The sequence below is a fragment of the Hemitrygon akajei genome, chromosome 21 (assembly GCF_048418815.1).
Source record: "Hemitrygon akajei chromosome 21, sHemAka1.3, whole genome shotgun sequence".
Lineage (NCBI taxonomy): Eukaryota > Metazoa > Chordata > Chondrichthyes > Myliobatiformes > Dasyatidae > Hemitrygon > Hemitrygon akajei.
Genome location: NC_133144.1, coordinates 48256780 through 48271365, shown reverse-complemented (window position 1 = coordinate 48271365; position 14586 = coordinate 48256780). Strand labels below are relative to the sequence as shown.

Sequence of the window (14586 nt, the reverse complement as noted above, 5' to 3'; positions counted from 1 at the left end):
GCTGCAATACCTTTTTACATTGAAGCACGGCACCACTTATTGTGGTGGGTTTTATAGATCCTGCAGCTAAAGTCAAGGAGATGATTTTGTGGGTCTGTCCTATCAAGGCAGCATTTCATTGGACCTCTGAAAGATGGAGCAAACGAGGGAGACCAAAGACAACTTGATGCAGTGCAGTAGAGGCAGAAATGAAAACTCTGAACCACACCTGGGGCACAATAGAGAAGATGGCCAAGGACAGAGATAGAGGACCTTCATTGCTGCCCTAAGTGCCTGTGCTGTAACAGGCAGTAACTGACTCACTACCTAGTTGGTTAACAACCTTAAATAATCATAAACATACTCACAAACACCAACTTGTATTAATTTCTGTTTCAGAAAAATCATCAAAGGTTACGGGGAGAAGGCAGGAGTACGGCATTGAGAGGGATAATAAATCAGCCATGACAAAATGGCAGAGCAGACTTCATGCTTAATTCTGCTCTTATGACCTATGGGCCTATGGTCTTATAACAGGCAGTACCTATTACTCATTGCACCTGCAAGTCCTACAAGATGTTCTTCATTCCTATCCACCTAGACTTCTTCTCCCTTGGTTCACTTCTACTATCCCCTCTCCCTCAGCCACCTGTCCATTAACCCCACTCCTCTTCATTGGGTTCCATCTACCACCTACCGGGCCTCTGTCTCACCACTCCCTCTCACTTCTATACACTATCCATTCACCTCTGCACTCTCAGTCCTGATTCAGGATCTCGATATGAAATATCGGCTTTCTTTCCAAATGGGACAGTAGGTGGGGAGAAGGAGGTGTTTGACTGCCATCTTCATTCAGACCTATTCATGGAGGTTCATAATGTAACTCGACCATTGAATCACTTCACCTTCTGTTCACTGATCTAATTTGTGGAAGCACAGTTTTCCTGTGGCCAATTAGAAGCAGAATAGATTAGTTTTCAGACAAATAGACTGACTACGATTGTCTGTCAATTTTAACTAATTTGGAAAACTATTCATGCTACAGGACTACAGTTTTTTTCTCTCTCATAGTTTGCTTGCTATAGTTTCTCGATTAATCCTCCTCTACTTTGGTAGGATTGAACATACACAATGTATCTTAAATTTCCATTTGTATGTCATTTCAACTCCCCTTCCCATCCCCACACTGACCTGCCTGCTCTCAGCTTTTCCTGCTGTCACAGAGAAATGACATACAAAGTGAAAAAAACACATCATAGGTCACTTGAGTAACCTGCAACGCAGTGGTATGAGAATTGAGAAAGTCCACGTCAAAGTAAAATTTATTTTCAAAGTATGTTTATGTTATTATATAGTACCTTGAGGTTTATCTTCTTTTAGGCATTTACAGAAAAATAAATACAATAGAATTTATGAAAAACTATACATAAACAAAGACTGACAATCAATGTGTAAAAGACAAGTTATACAAGAAAAAGTCAAACATGATTTGTAAAGAGTCCTTGAACATGAGAATGTAGGTTGTAAAATTAGTTCAAAGTTGAGGTGAGTGGAAAAAACATGCAAGTTCAGGAGCCGAATGGTTGTAGGGTAATAGCTGTTCCTGAACTGGTAGTTGGCAACCTCAAGCTTCTGTACTGCCTGATAGTTAGAGTGAGAAGTAAGCCTGGTTTGGACAGCAGGGGTGTGTGTGGGGGGGGGGGGGGGGGTGGTGGTCACTGAGTTTTCCAGTTTCAGGAAACCAATCCCCTGTTTTCCTTTCCCATTCCCAACAGTCCACCCTAGTTCTTTCTCCTATTGATCACCTTTTCCATTTTCCCCGGCCAACTCAGTTACCCACCCCCAGAGTTCCATCTGCCCATCACCCATTTACCTAGGCATCTGGGCTTCTCCCTTGGTTCACATTTACTATCCCCTCCCCACTGCCCTCCTGTCTATCATCCCCACCCCTTCTCAACAGGTTCAACCTATCACCTACCGGCCTCTGTGTCACCATTCCCTCTCACTGCCCATTCTCCTCTGCACACTCAGTCCTGATTCAGGACCTTGATCTGAAATGTCGATCGTCCCATCACCTCTAAAGATGCTGCTCTGCATGGATGTAGCACCTTTTACAATCTCAGGGCTTCCCAAAAGTGCTTAACAGCCAATAAATCAATTTTAAAGTCCAGTTGCTGTAAGAAACACAGCAGTTAACTTGCAAACAGCCATAAAGAGCAACCTTCACTGAAGAGTACCGGTAAGTATTGGCCAGAGAAAAGCTCTCATTTATTTTAAACACAAGAAAGTCTGCAGATGCTGGAAGTCGAAAGCACCACAAAATGCTGAAAGAACTCGGCAGGTCAGGCAACATCTATGGAAGTTAATAGACCGTCCCTGTTTTGGGCCAAGACCCTTCTCCAGGACTGGAAGGGGAGAAATCAGAGTAAGAAGATGGGGGAGGGAAGGGAGGAAGAAGTATTTAAATCTGAGATGATAGAGGGTGCTTCAATTAACAGTTCATACAAATGCTGGCATCTTGCACACTGCTACAATTGCTCAGCAAATGCACCACAGTTTCACCCTGGATTTCACAACAAATCGGGACTGAAACAACCTTCTAACCTGCTAGCAGAACAAAAGGAAAGAGCACCAGGACTACAAAACAATTTGTGGGTTGCAATTGGTAGCAGGGGCAAGGTGTAACTATGGATTGCTGAAGTAAACTGAGGGCTCCAACAAAATTCTGACATAATCGAGACTGCCAGCTTCCACACATGGAACAAGGACCGCCAATAACAACTCACACATTGGAGTCAAAGCATAATTTTGTATTCAGTCCATCATTATCCAGTGGTCTTTGTTACAACAAGAAAACATACTCGCAAGCTCAAGAGTATCTTGTTAAATGCATGGGAAAAACTTATCTAAGAAATGATGTGCTGACATTGGAGAGGGTTCAGAGGAGGTTGACAAGAATAAATCCAGGAATGAAAGGGTTACCATATGAAGGTTTGATGGTCTGGGCTGGTATTCACTGGAATTCAAAAGAATGAGGGTGGCTCTCATTGAAATCTGTCAAATGCTGAAAGGCCTTGACAGAGTGGATATGGAGAGGATGTTTCCTGGGGTGGGGAGTCTAGGACCAAAGAACGCAGCCTCAGAATAGAAGGACGTCCATTTAGGACGGAGATGAGGTGAAATTCCTTGAGCCAGAGAGTGATGATTCTGTGGAATTAATTAGCACATGTGACTGTGGAGGCCAAGTTGGCAGAGGTTGATAGATTCTTGATTAGTTGGGGCATGAAAGGTTACTGGGACAAAGCAGAAGATTGGGGCTGAGAGGGAAATGGATCAACCATGATGAAATGGCAGAGCAGACTCAATGGGCCAAATGGCCTAACTCCGCTCCTATATTTTATGGTCTAACATTTTTGCAGGGATGCAATGAAAAAAATCTTGCACAGCATCATATAAGCAGCATTTATGAGATAAACCTAAACATAAATTATTCACAATTTTTACAAGAAAGAACACAATTAGAACAAAAAAGTCCATTTTAGTTCAAAGTGGTCACAGTGTTGTTAAACTACAGCGATTAAAAGCTGTACCAGTTGGTTCAAGAACTGAATGGTTGAAGGGAAGCAGCTGTTCTTGAACCTGGTGGTGTGGGACTTCTGGATTTTATACCTCCTGCCTGAAGGTCACTGTGAGAAGATGGCATGGTCATGGTGGAAGGGAGTTTTGATGATGGGTATCACCTTCTTGAGGCAGCACCTCCTGTAAAAATGACCTATGGTGGGGTGGGATATGCCCAAGATGTATTGTGCCGATTATTCGTTAAATCTCCTGCTCTCCTCCACAAACCTCTCATGAACTCAATGTGCTCACTACCCTCAAAAACAAGATTCTAAGAAACCACTACAGTAGCTTAAGGGCTTTTACTGCTCAGGCCATGGAAGTTCAGAGATCAGTCCCACTGCCATCTGTAAGGAGTCTTTACGCCCTCCCCATGGAATGAAGGGGTTTCCCCTGGGATGCTCCAGTTTCCTCACATAGTCCAAAGACGTACCGGTTTGTAGGCCAGTTGGTCATAGTAAGCTGTCCCGTGATTAGACTGGGAGTTGCTGGGTGGCACAGTTTGAAGGGCTGGAAGAGTCTATTCCGCTTTGCATCTTGACAAATGGGTTCATACAATAGATAAAGTTATTTTGTTGATTCCTGGAGTCAAGGCCAGCAGGGCTGATTCAACATCGCACAGCAATGCTTCACTCTATTTCACCAGTGTGAAATATAGTCTGAGATTCCTGTGCATATGTGGGACAGAATTCCATTGTGTAATGGAAAATCTCAGAGAGAGAGAGTTAATCCTTGCCTCCCCTTGGAGCAGCGTTAAGTTCTTCCTGACCTTAAGCTGCTGTAAGTATGAAAGGGGGTGGGGGTGTTATCCAGCTCGTAACCCTGATGAAGAAAAATATAACTTATGATAGGTAGTGTTAAATTCTTGTTGGTATAAATGGGTCAAATCAGTTTTGTATGAATGAACTTTGCAACTTTAATCATAAATCTAAAAATTAAAACACAATGGAATTAGTACCCCTATTACTGATCAGTCTGCCCAGCACCCATTCAGGAATCAATTATTTTATTTTATTTTGAGACACAGAGCAGATTAGACCCTTTGAGTCAGGCTGCCTAGCAACCCCAGGAACCCTTACACAATCACAGGTCAATTTACAATGACCAATTCACCTACCCAGAAAGTCTTTGGACTGTGGGAGGAGACTGGGGCATCCGGGGAAAACCCATGCATTCCAAGGGGAGGATGTACAGAGACTCCTATCAGAAGATGCCAGGATTGAATTCCGAGCCCCGAGCTGTAATAGCGTTGCGCTAACCCCTACGCTGCCGTGGCTCCCACTGAAGGACTAATTACTGTGGTAAGTTGCTTTAGGTTGGCAGCCACCTGTAAATATAGGCGAGTTAGAAGCTTATGGTCAGAAAACACCACGGGAAATGAATTTCTTTCCTGTATATTGTGATACGTAATGGTGACATCGAAATTAAGACAATTGTATAAAAAACATTTCAGCAAATCTCCTGTTGGTTAAATTATAATATGCTTTATAAGATAAAGTAATTTGTGTATTGTCTGCAATTTTACACATGACATTGCCCACCAAGCACGTAGTATAAACTTTGAATGCTGAGTCTCACTGATGTTTCAATCTTATTACCACACAGATAGCCAAGGCCCGACAAAGGGAATTCTTTGCCCCAGGATCATCAAACGAAGGAACTCCAAGTTTAACTCCGACACCATTTTAAGTCAATTCTGACACAGGGAGGGGATCTCGTTGCTGATTGGTTGCGTGGTGAACTCTCTGCATTGTCTGGACCTTGCCATGCAACCAATCACTGACAAGACACCTTGCCAACGTCACTACTGAGTTTCTGTAATGACATCCAATCATCTGATTGATAAGTATATAAAGGCCAAGCATTCAGAAGACAATAGACAATAGACAATAGGTGCAGGAGTAGGCCATTCGGCCATTTGAGCCAGCACTGCCATTCAATGTGATTATGGTTGATCATCCACAATCAATACCCCGTTCCTTCCCTCTCCCCATATCTCTTGACTCCGCTATCTTCAAGAGCTCTATCTAACTCAAGAGAATTGGCCTCCACTGCCTTCTGAGGCAGAGCATTCCATAGATCCACAACTCTCTGGGGGAAAAGTTTTTTCTCAACTCAGTTCTAAATGGCCTACCCCTTATTCTTAAACTGTGGCCTCTGGTTCTGGACTCCCCCAACATTGGGAACATGTTTCCTGCCTCTAGCGTGTCCAATCCCTTAATAATCTTATATGTTTCAATCAGATCCCCTCTCATCCTTCTAAATTCCAGTGTATACAAGCCCATTCGCTCCAATCTTTCAACATATGACAGTCCCACCATCCTGGGAATGAACCTCATGAACTTACGCTGCACTCCCTCAATAGCAAGAATGTCCTTCCTCAAATTTGGAGTCCAAAACTGAACACAATACTCCAGGTGTGGTCTCACCAGAGCCGTGTACAATTGCAGAAGGACCCCTTTGCTCCTATACTCAACTCCCCTTGCTAGCAATTAGTTTTCATACCACAAATGAATAATGCACTGATAATATTTCCTTACATGGTGATGAAATGTTTGCAAATGGGTTGCCAACAATTCAACCTAACCAGCTCTGGATATATTCCCTCCCATTTCTTCACCCCTAGAACCCAGTGGTAAAGGACTTACAACAGACATTATTCCCTGCTTGGAGAATGTGCACATTTAGTAGAGAGAGGGAGTGAATATGGAAGAAGGAATAATTCAAAGATAGAAGAAAGAAAATGATAGGGTGTGACTGGGGGAAACAAGATAAGAAATTTCAAAACTAACTTCTACTGAACTTTTCCCTCTCTTACCTATTTCCTTGCCTGCTCATCTCCTCCCTCTGGTGGTCTTCCCTACCCCTTTCCTTCTTTCCATGGCCTTCTGTTCTGTCATATCAGACTCCCCCTTCTCCAGCTATGTATCTCTTTCACCAATCAACTTCCCAGCTCTTTACGTCATCCCTCCCCCTCCCAGTTTCACCTAGTGTTTTTCTTTCCCCTCACCTACTTTTTAAAGCTACTCCTCATCATTCTTTCTCCAGTCCTGCCAAAGGGTCTCGGCACAAAACGTCAACTGTATTTTTTTCCATAGATGCTGCCTGGCCTGCTGAGTTCCTCCAGCATTTCGTGTGTGTTGCTCGGATTTCCAGCATCTGCAGATTTTCTCTTGTTTGTGAATCTACTCAACCTGCAAGCTTCTCTGTTCCAATACCTGCATTCCACTAAGGAATCAGAATCGGATCGGGTTTATTCTCACTGACAAATGCTGTGAAATTTGTTGTTTTGTGTCAGCAGTACAGTCTAAAATAAACTATAAATTATAATAAGACATATATGTAAAAATGTTAAGTAAGTTGTGCAAAAAATTGTGAGGTAGTGTTCATGGGTTCATTGTCCATTTAGAAATCTCACGATGGAAGAGAAGAAATGTTGAGTGTATGTTTTCAGGCTTCTGTTTCTCTTCTCTAATGGTAGTAATGATTGGTGGTGGGGGGGGGGGGGGTCCTTAATAGAGGATGCTGCCCTGTTGAGGCACCGCCTTTTGAAGATGCCCTTGATGGTGGGGAGGCTAGTGTCCACGACAGAACTGGCTGAGTTTCCAACCCTCTGCAGACTTTTCTGATCCTGGGGCCCTCCATACCAGACGGTGATGCAGCTAGTTAGCACGGTCTCCACAATACATCTGTAGAAATTTGCCAGTCTCTGGTGAAGGGAAGGATGGGCTGAGATGGGCTGTCAGCTTTCAGGCAAGATTGCAAAGGTACCAGTGCTTTCAATGTCGGACAAACCCAGATGGAATGAGTAAGTCTGCAAAGAGACTGGACTCTGCCGTGCTGAAAGCAAACCAGCAGGAATCTCACCCTGCCCACCTCTAGCTCAAGTTCAAAATCCTTTCATCTCTCATCACCCGGCAGCAAGAGTAATTGCCAGGAAGACCAACTCCAGGGCCAAAAGTAGAAGATACTCGCTAATTAATTCACTTGGGAATTTGGGAGAAAGCTTTCCACAAAGTGTGGTGAGAACATGAAGTGTGAAGATGGAATGGTCAAGATAATTAGCTAGATAAATGCATAAGGGAGAGGGGGAGAGGAAGACAAGATGAATAGAATAGGATTTGTGTGAGCACCAGGATAGAGCAGCTGGACTAAATAGGTTGATGTTGGCCATGCATTATAAATACTCAAAACGGTCTCAGTAACTTTTAGAATGAACTTAAGAGAATTATCTACCTCTTTAGTAAGAAAACCATTATCTTGAAAAGGTACACACACAAACCTTTTTTAGATTAGCAAGGGAAGGCATCAAAGATTATGGGCAGAAGGTAGGAAAATGAGGTTAAGAGTAACAATAAATCAGGCATGGTGTAATCCTGATGGGCTGAATGGCCTAATTCTGCTCCTACGTCTTGTGGTTTTATGATCAAACCCAGAACAGAAACCCAAAACTGTTCTGGGATTAAGGCAAGCAAGAGAAAATCTGCAGATGCTGAAAATCCAAGGAACAGACACAAAATGGTGGAAGAACTCAACAGGCCAGACAGCATCTAGGAAAAGAGTATAGTTGACGTTTGAACCTGAAACGTCGAGTGTAGTCTTTTCCTAGATGCTGCCTGGCCTGCTGAGTTCCTCCAGCATTTTGTGTGTTGATGGGATTAAGGCAGTTTAAGTACTGCAACACACTCACATGAAGTCATTGCGAATAAACTGACATTTATGATGTTAGAATTACATCAAGGCGTTTTTTGTATAAAAGTAAGAGCCTGCTCCTTTTCTAAGATTTTCTCATTAGTCTCAAATACTATTAAAATCATCCGATATACCGATTGCACCCTGCACAACTCTGACTCTACTTAACATCATCTCTGAGAGAATCATTCCACTTGGGACGAAGGCAATTAGCTCTGTGACACTACAACAACTACCAAAATATGTAAGAATGCTGCTACACTGCAGCGGTGCGAGACCAAACCAATTCTCACTTTTTCTACTTCGTCTTAGTCCTTGTCAATTCTCAGGGACAATCTCATCGAGCCCCTACACTCTTAACAAGTGGTGCTCACAGTTCTGCGCTCGTCCCGCTGTAGAGACTTGGGGCCACAGTTCAAGGCTGAACCTCCCGTACAGTAACCTGGGGAGTCGTCAGCCTCTGAAAAACTGTTATTTGAGCAGGAAGTTCCAGTCCCTGGAAGTGGAAGATCTGTTGGCATTATTGGGATGGAGTAAAGGAGCTGTCACCATCACCTGGGAAATGTCACGTCTCAATCAGAATTTCAAAAACATAATGAACTAATCATTTCTGTTTGTAGGAGCTTGCTGAACACAAATTGGCTCTAGTGGTTCATACATTGCAACAATGACTACTCATTGGCAGTAAATTGTTTTGTGATATTTGAAAGAGGTTGTAAAGGTGCTATGGAAATGTAGGTCCTTGTTTATCTTACAATTTCTGCTTGTACAAAGGCTGTAGTAGTTCTTTCCACCAGAGGAGGTAAAGTTTGGTCTTTCTACTACCTCTAGATGTCACTATGGTGCACTATGCTGAGTAATTCACAGGAAGCCATGAAATGCCACCTAGTGGTCGACGCTCACCGGTCGTTTACCTTTGATTTCTTAAGGGAATTTAAATCTGTTACCTTCTAAGCTGAGTTGCCAGTAATTTTTGGAGCGCATTAAAACAATTACAACCAAGTACAGTCCCGTTGCTAAAATGCTAAAAAAACATCCAACAATGCACAAATATCCCCTGTAAATTCAGTGCAGAATCTCAAGGCTCCAGCGTACATGTTTACTGTCTCTGCTAATAATACTTTATGATCAGCTAATCACAGACTGGCCCCTCCTGTTTACCATGCTAGTGTAGTGGTACACAACTATACAGCCCAGCGGACTGGAGACAGTACCATTCGTCCATCCCATTAACCATTGTGCTAGGTTCTGCTAAATGCACACCCATAGACTCTAGTAGGTGTGACTAAGTGGAAGAACACAAAGAAATTTCAACCCACACAAAGATTACTGATGCATCTCCCAAGGAGGAAGAAGAAATGAATAGGCAGCATTATTAAAAAAAATCAGGGACACACACCGACTCCAACCAAGCATTTCAACAAGAAGTCAACCAGTATCCAAAGAAGGTATGTATTAAATTCTCTGAGTCACCATTTACCTCAATGGGACTTTGAAAGTGTGAGCTGGTTGTTCATCCATCACAAAAGAACACACAGAACTGCTCCACCTGCCCAGAGCATGTTGCTCCAATCACCCTTCACCTAACTCCATCAGTATAGCTCCCCATCCATTTCTCCCTCCTTGCTTATTGAACTTAATCATTGGATATGTCAGCATCCTACAATTTTTTTTGGGAATGATGCAACTATTCCTTAGAGAAAGTTTGATGCAATACTCCAAGACACAGAAAGGGAGACAGTGATACAGGGAAACTGATGATGTAGAATGTGATACACTTGACAGATCTAACTAACTTGGGGGGCTGACTGCTATCTTTGGGACACAGGCCAATCACTGAATAGAAACACCCTTAATGCTCCCACAGACTGTGTAGATTTACATTGGGGAGAGAGGGAGAGGGAGAGGGAAAGGGAGAGAGAGGGGGAGAGAGAGAGAGAGAGAAAGATCATGGTGGCAGCAGGGAGAAGGGGATAGGATGCAGAGGTAGGGGAGGAGATAAAGAGAGTGTGAGAGAGGAAAAGAATGGGCAATGAGAAAAGAGTGACAAGAGAAAACAAGCGAGGAGGAAGAATACAAGGGTGAACCGTGATGGCTGAGAGATAATGTAGAGATGCTGCAGGGTGGAGGACAGGAGAGGCATTAAAACATGCAGAGAGATAGGGAATTAGAAGACTGAAGCTGCCACAGGGACGTACATGAGATGTGATACTCAACAATGATAGGACACTTACAAGCAGTTTCAAATATTAAAACGTGTCAAACACTTTAAACTCAGCCCACAAAGCTCATTAAATGGCTGATGGTTACAATAGACAGATAACATAATAAGAAGACAGAGACTGAATCCTGATCTCTCAACAAGGATTATAAAAGCAGGAGTGGTGAAATTCTGCTCCAGAAATGTCCTTTTCCTTATTTCTCCGATTTACTTTCTACAGTTAATTAACAAGAGGAGGTCAGCAAACTATTTAAGATTTAACTAGGAATGTGTGTTGATGGAAAAAATACCGTATATTATACAATGGGTTTGCGTCTCCAAATACCTTCACATTCTAAAGATGAACATACTTTGCAGGATTTGGAGACCAGGTCTTTCCCCCTGCATCTAAATACCAATTATCATAGGGGCAAGACGCATTAACTTTAAAAATGCAATAATATCAACATATAGGCCTGGCAAAGCATTAGAGAGCTCAAAACGCAACAAAGTCTTGAAAATCCAAGAACTTTGGATGCCAGAAACCCCAAACTAACAGAAAATGCTGGAAACACTCAGCAGGTCAGGCAGCATCAATGGAGAGAGAAGCTCTCTCATTGTACCTGGTTTGCCGTTTCCAACATTTTGGTTCCCCCCCCCCCCTTAATTCCCTAAGTTTCTGCATCATTGCGTCAAGCTAATATTGGCGTGTGTATGTGGAGGGTTAAAGGCGTGAGGGGCAGTGAACGGGGTTGGGTAAAGGACGCCTAAGACGGGGTGTGTGGGAAGAGTCGGGTAGGAGGCGGAGTTGGATATGATAGAGGGGCCAGGCTGCTCGGTAAACTTCTCCAGTGACATGCCCTCACTGGGGTGTGCAGGACCACACCTTCAGAGCCTGAGCTCAGACGGAACTGTTCTTTATGTTCCTGCGCTCAGCACTCGGCGCGACCGCCGGTTCAGCACCGTGTTGTGTCCATTTCATCGTTCGCGAGGCACAACCACCCCTTTAAACTGCTGAAGCTAATATTCCCACAAACTGCAGAATATATTAACCGTCTCGGTTAGGCCTTAACCAGCGCTGGGCAGAGGGCATTTCACTCTTTTGCCGTGGTTAATGTAAACTTCCAAAGATCCGCGGCCGGTCTCCCGTGTTACACTAGCTCTCGGCGAAACGACGGGAGCATTTAATCACAACTTTCAGAAAGATTTGATCAAAATAACAGTACAGTCGGAATGCCGGAGTAATGAAACGCGCGATACAAATCTGCCCCAGCCTTTGCTAGAACAGATCTCACTGCCTCTCTCCCCTCTCCGCCCCGGCAACAACAGAATGCTGTACACAGAGTGAGGCATTGCGGCGCCGCAGGAAGACCACTTTCGAGTTCACTGGGACGAGTCCTAGGGACATTCTCACGGGAACTGAGATTTGTCCCTTCAGGCAGACTAAACCCTCCCGGATGACGCTTTCCCATTTAAGGAATCTCCACCCCGGCACGACCCCAAAACTTTCCCAAAATAAAAAAGAAGAATCCCGTCGTCTTTGCAAGATGACATTCAGATATTTAATTCTACAGTGTCAATAACCCTGTAGATAACGGTTTCGTCCCGCACAGAACGACTTACGGTCTTCATATAGAACCTCTCCCAAGAAAAGGTTGAGGTTTGGCAGGGCCGGTGTTCTGTCCCGGGTATCACCGGCTGCTCGCCCACTGGGAAACCATCCCCCACCGAAAAAGCACCGGGTAAGTGTCCCGGTCTCAACCCTTCTTTTTGACTCCAGCCGGAGCCAAGTCTCTTGTTATTCCCAGACGCTACTAATCCATCCTTCACCATTCCCATCCCACCTTTGGAGCCCGGCCGTGAAGGGTCTGAGCCCAATGTGTGTCGCCTGATACCACGACGCCCCCCCCCCCCCCCGCCAGTCAAGAAGAGAATGGGAGGTTTGTGAGGGTAGGTCGGGAGAAAGAATGGGGAAAGGGGAGGGTGTGAGAGATTGTGGACAGAAGGGAGGTAAACAGATAAAAGTGATAAATATTGGTAAGGGGAATGAAGGAAAGAGTGAAGGGGGAGTAGGGAGTGTGAGAGGGGAGTCAGGAAAGGAGGTGGAAGAAGAGATAAACGAATGCATATTAATAAGGGGAGAGAGGGAAGCAGCGAGGGACGAGCCGGCAAAGGGGTAAGGAGGAGATGGGAGGGAGTATGCAGTGGGCTGGGGGAGAGAAGAGGTGAGAAGCAGGAGGAAGGATGAGGGGAAGGGGAGGCGATGCGAAGAAATGGGCAAGGAGGCAGAGAGGGATCCAGTAGGGTGAAGTTGGGAGGCAGCAGCGTGAGGTGCAAGGGAGTGGGTGCGGAGAAGGGTTGGTATGTGGGGAGGAAGGAGAAGGGGGCTTAGGGAAAAGAATGGGGATTGATAGGAGTGGGGGAAGAGGGCTTGTGCAGGGACAGAAGGGGGTGTGGGATGGAGAATGGGTGGAAGAAGGTATTGAATGGAGTGTGGAGTGTACAGGGAGTGATGGCTAGAAGGGGAATGGTGGACCGAGAGTACTACTGGAGGAAAAGGGGCAATGTGAACAGGGGGAAGAAGGGAAGTGGGAGGACAGAAGGGCAGGGAGTACAATGGAGAATAGTGGGGAAGGGGCAAGGAGAGGTGAAGGCAGTGGAGGGTGATAGATCGAAGGGCCCGGGAGGTTCCCGTGCGCCCATGAATGATGGGGAGTGGAACAAACTTGGCAAAGAGCAGCCTGCAACTCTCTGCCCCGGCATCACATCAGCGGCAGCCTCCCCGGAACAAGGCGCCCAGTCAGTCACCCTCCGCTCAGCCCTGACGGGAGCTGGAAGGGCACTCGCCAATCTCTGCTGTATTTCGGGAGGGGTGTTCCCGCGGCCCCTCTCAGCTCTTAATGATGGAGAAAAGGTGGGAGTGGGCGTCCCCAAATGACCCACTGGGAGCATCAGACATCGGGTTGGGGGGGAGGAGGCAGAGAGGCAACTCGGTGTCCGGGAAACTTTTGTCCCCTAACTGAGCCACTGGAGAAGTAACGCGGAGACCCAGTCACCCAGCAGCGTCTGTATTACAACGGAGGTCAGCGTGCACTCAGAACAGCTCGCTCGCCCGCCAAACTGAGCCGAGGCGACGGCTGACAAGCCCCACACGTCCCCTTACCTGCGTGACAGAGGCCGAGGGTACAGAGAAGTAGGCGGAGAGCCGTCAGGCCGGGTGACCGGGACCGAACCATCCCCAAACCACTGCTCTCCTCTCCCGGCAGAGGCGAGTCGAGTTGTGGGAGAAGCAGAGAGAGAGAGACCACGGGCGAACACACACACACACAAACACTGCTCTCTGTTTCTTCTCTCCTTGCAGTAGCTCACTCCAGGAATATTTGGAAAATAAACTTAGTACTGTAAATGTTTACAGCAACGCTGAAAAATCCCTTGATTTTTTTTTCCCAGGCGAAGAAACTGCTTGTAGATTCAGGGTTTAGCTTTCTACCAAACACTTTGCAATCCCAAGTTGTGTATGCTGATCATTTCACTCTCCAGTTAGACTGTGTGTGTGCATCTTGCAGACACACACAAACACACGCACGCACAGCAGTACTCCAGCCACTTTCCCTCAAGGTGTAAGGAACAGCCGAGAGAGTTCCGCCTACAAAAAAAATATCCCCAGCAAGCTCCCCCCTCCCTCCCCCCCCCGGGAGCAGTCGCAAAACCCGGCAGCTTCCGACACTCCGGTCCCTCCCAACTCCCTCTCCCAGGAACAGCAGTCCGATCCTCCCAGAATCCGGGCGGCGATGTTTCTGAGGAACTCAACCTATAACACAGAGAGGAGTTTAATAACCCATTTACAGAATCTGTGCAAGCTCCCCCCCCAGCTGTCAATGTGCAGTTTATTCTCAATTTGATTGATGGAAGTCAAGTCGACTGATAAAATAGATTGTAAACTCTTTATTATTAATAAACACGGGAAGCCTGACCTCGATTTCCCCTACAATTAATTTAAAGTAAGTAGCGCGTTGGAAATGACGTAGCCTTATGCATTGTATACTTTTAAAACGTATTACAAATACATCTCCAATTAATTTGTGAGGCAGGCTACG

At 45.3% G+C, this 14586-nt stretch overlaps 1 protein-coding gene across 1 annotated transcript in view; it reads right to left on the bottom strand.

Annotated features, from left to right (window-relative positions):
• The window catches only part of LOC140714275 (netrin receptor UNC5B-a-like), a 314021-nt gene extending 299899 nt beyond the window's left edge, over nucleotides 1-14122 (bottom strand). The window contains exon 1 of the mRNA XM_073025353.1: nucleotides 13653-14122. Coding sequence (XP_072881454.1) covers nucleotides 13653-13725 — 73 coding nt within the window. The 5' untranslated portion in view covers nucleotides 13726-14122. The remainder of the gene's footprint in view (nucleotides 1-13652) is intronic.
• Between the last annotated feature and the right edge of the window lie 464 nt (nucleotides 14123-14586).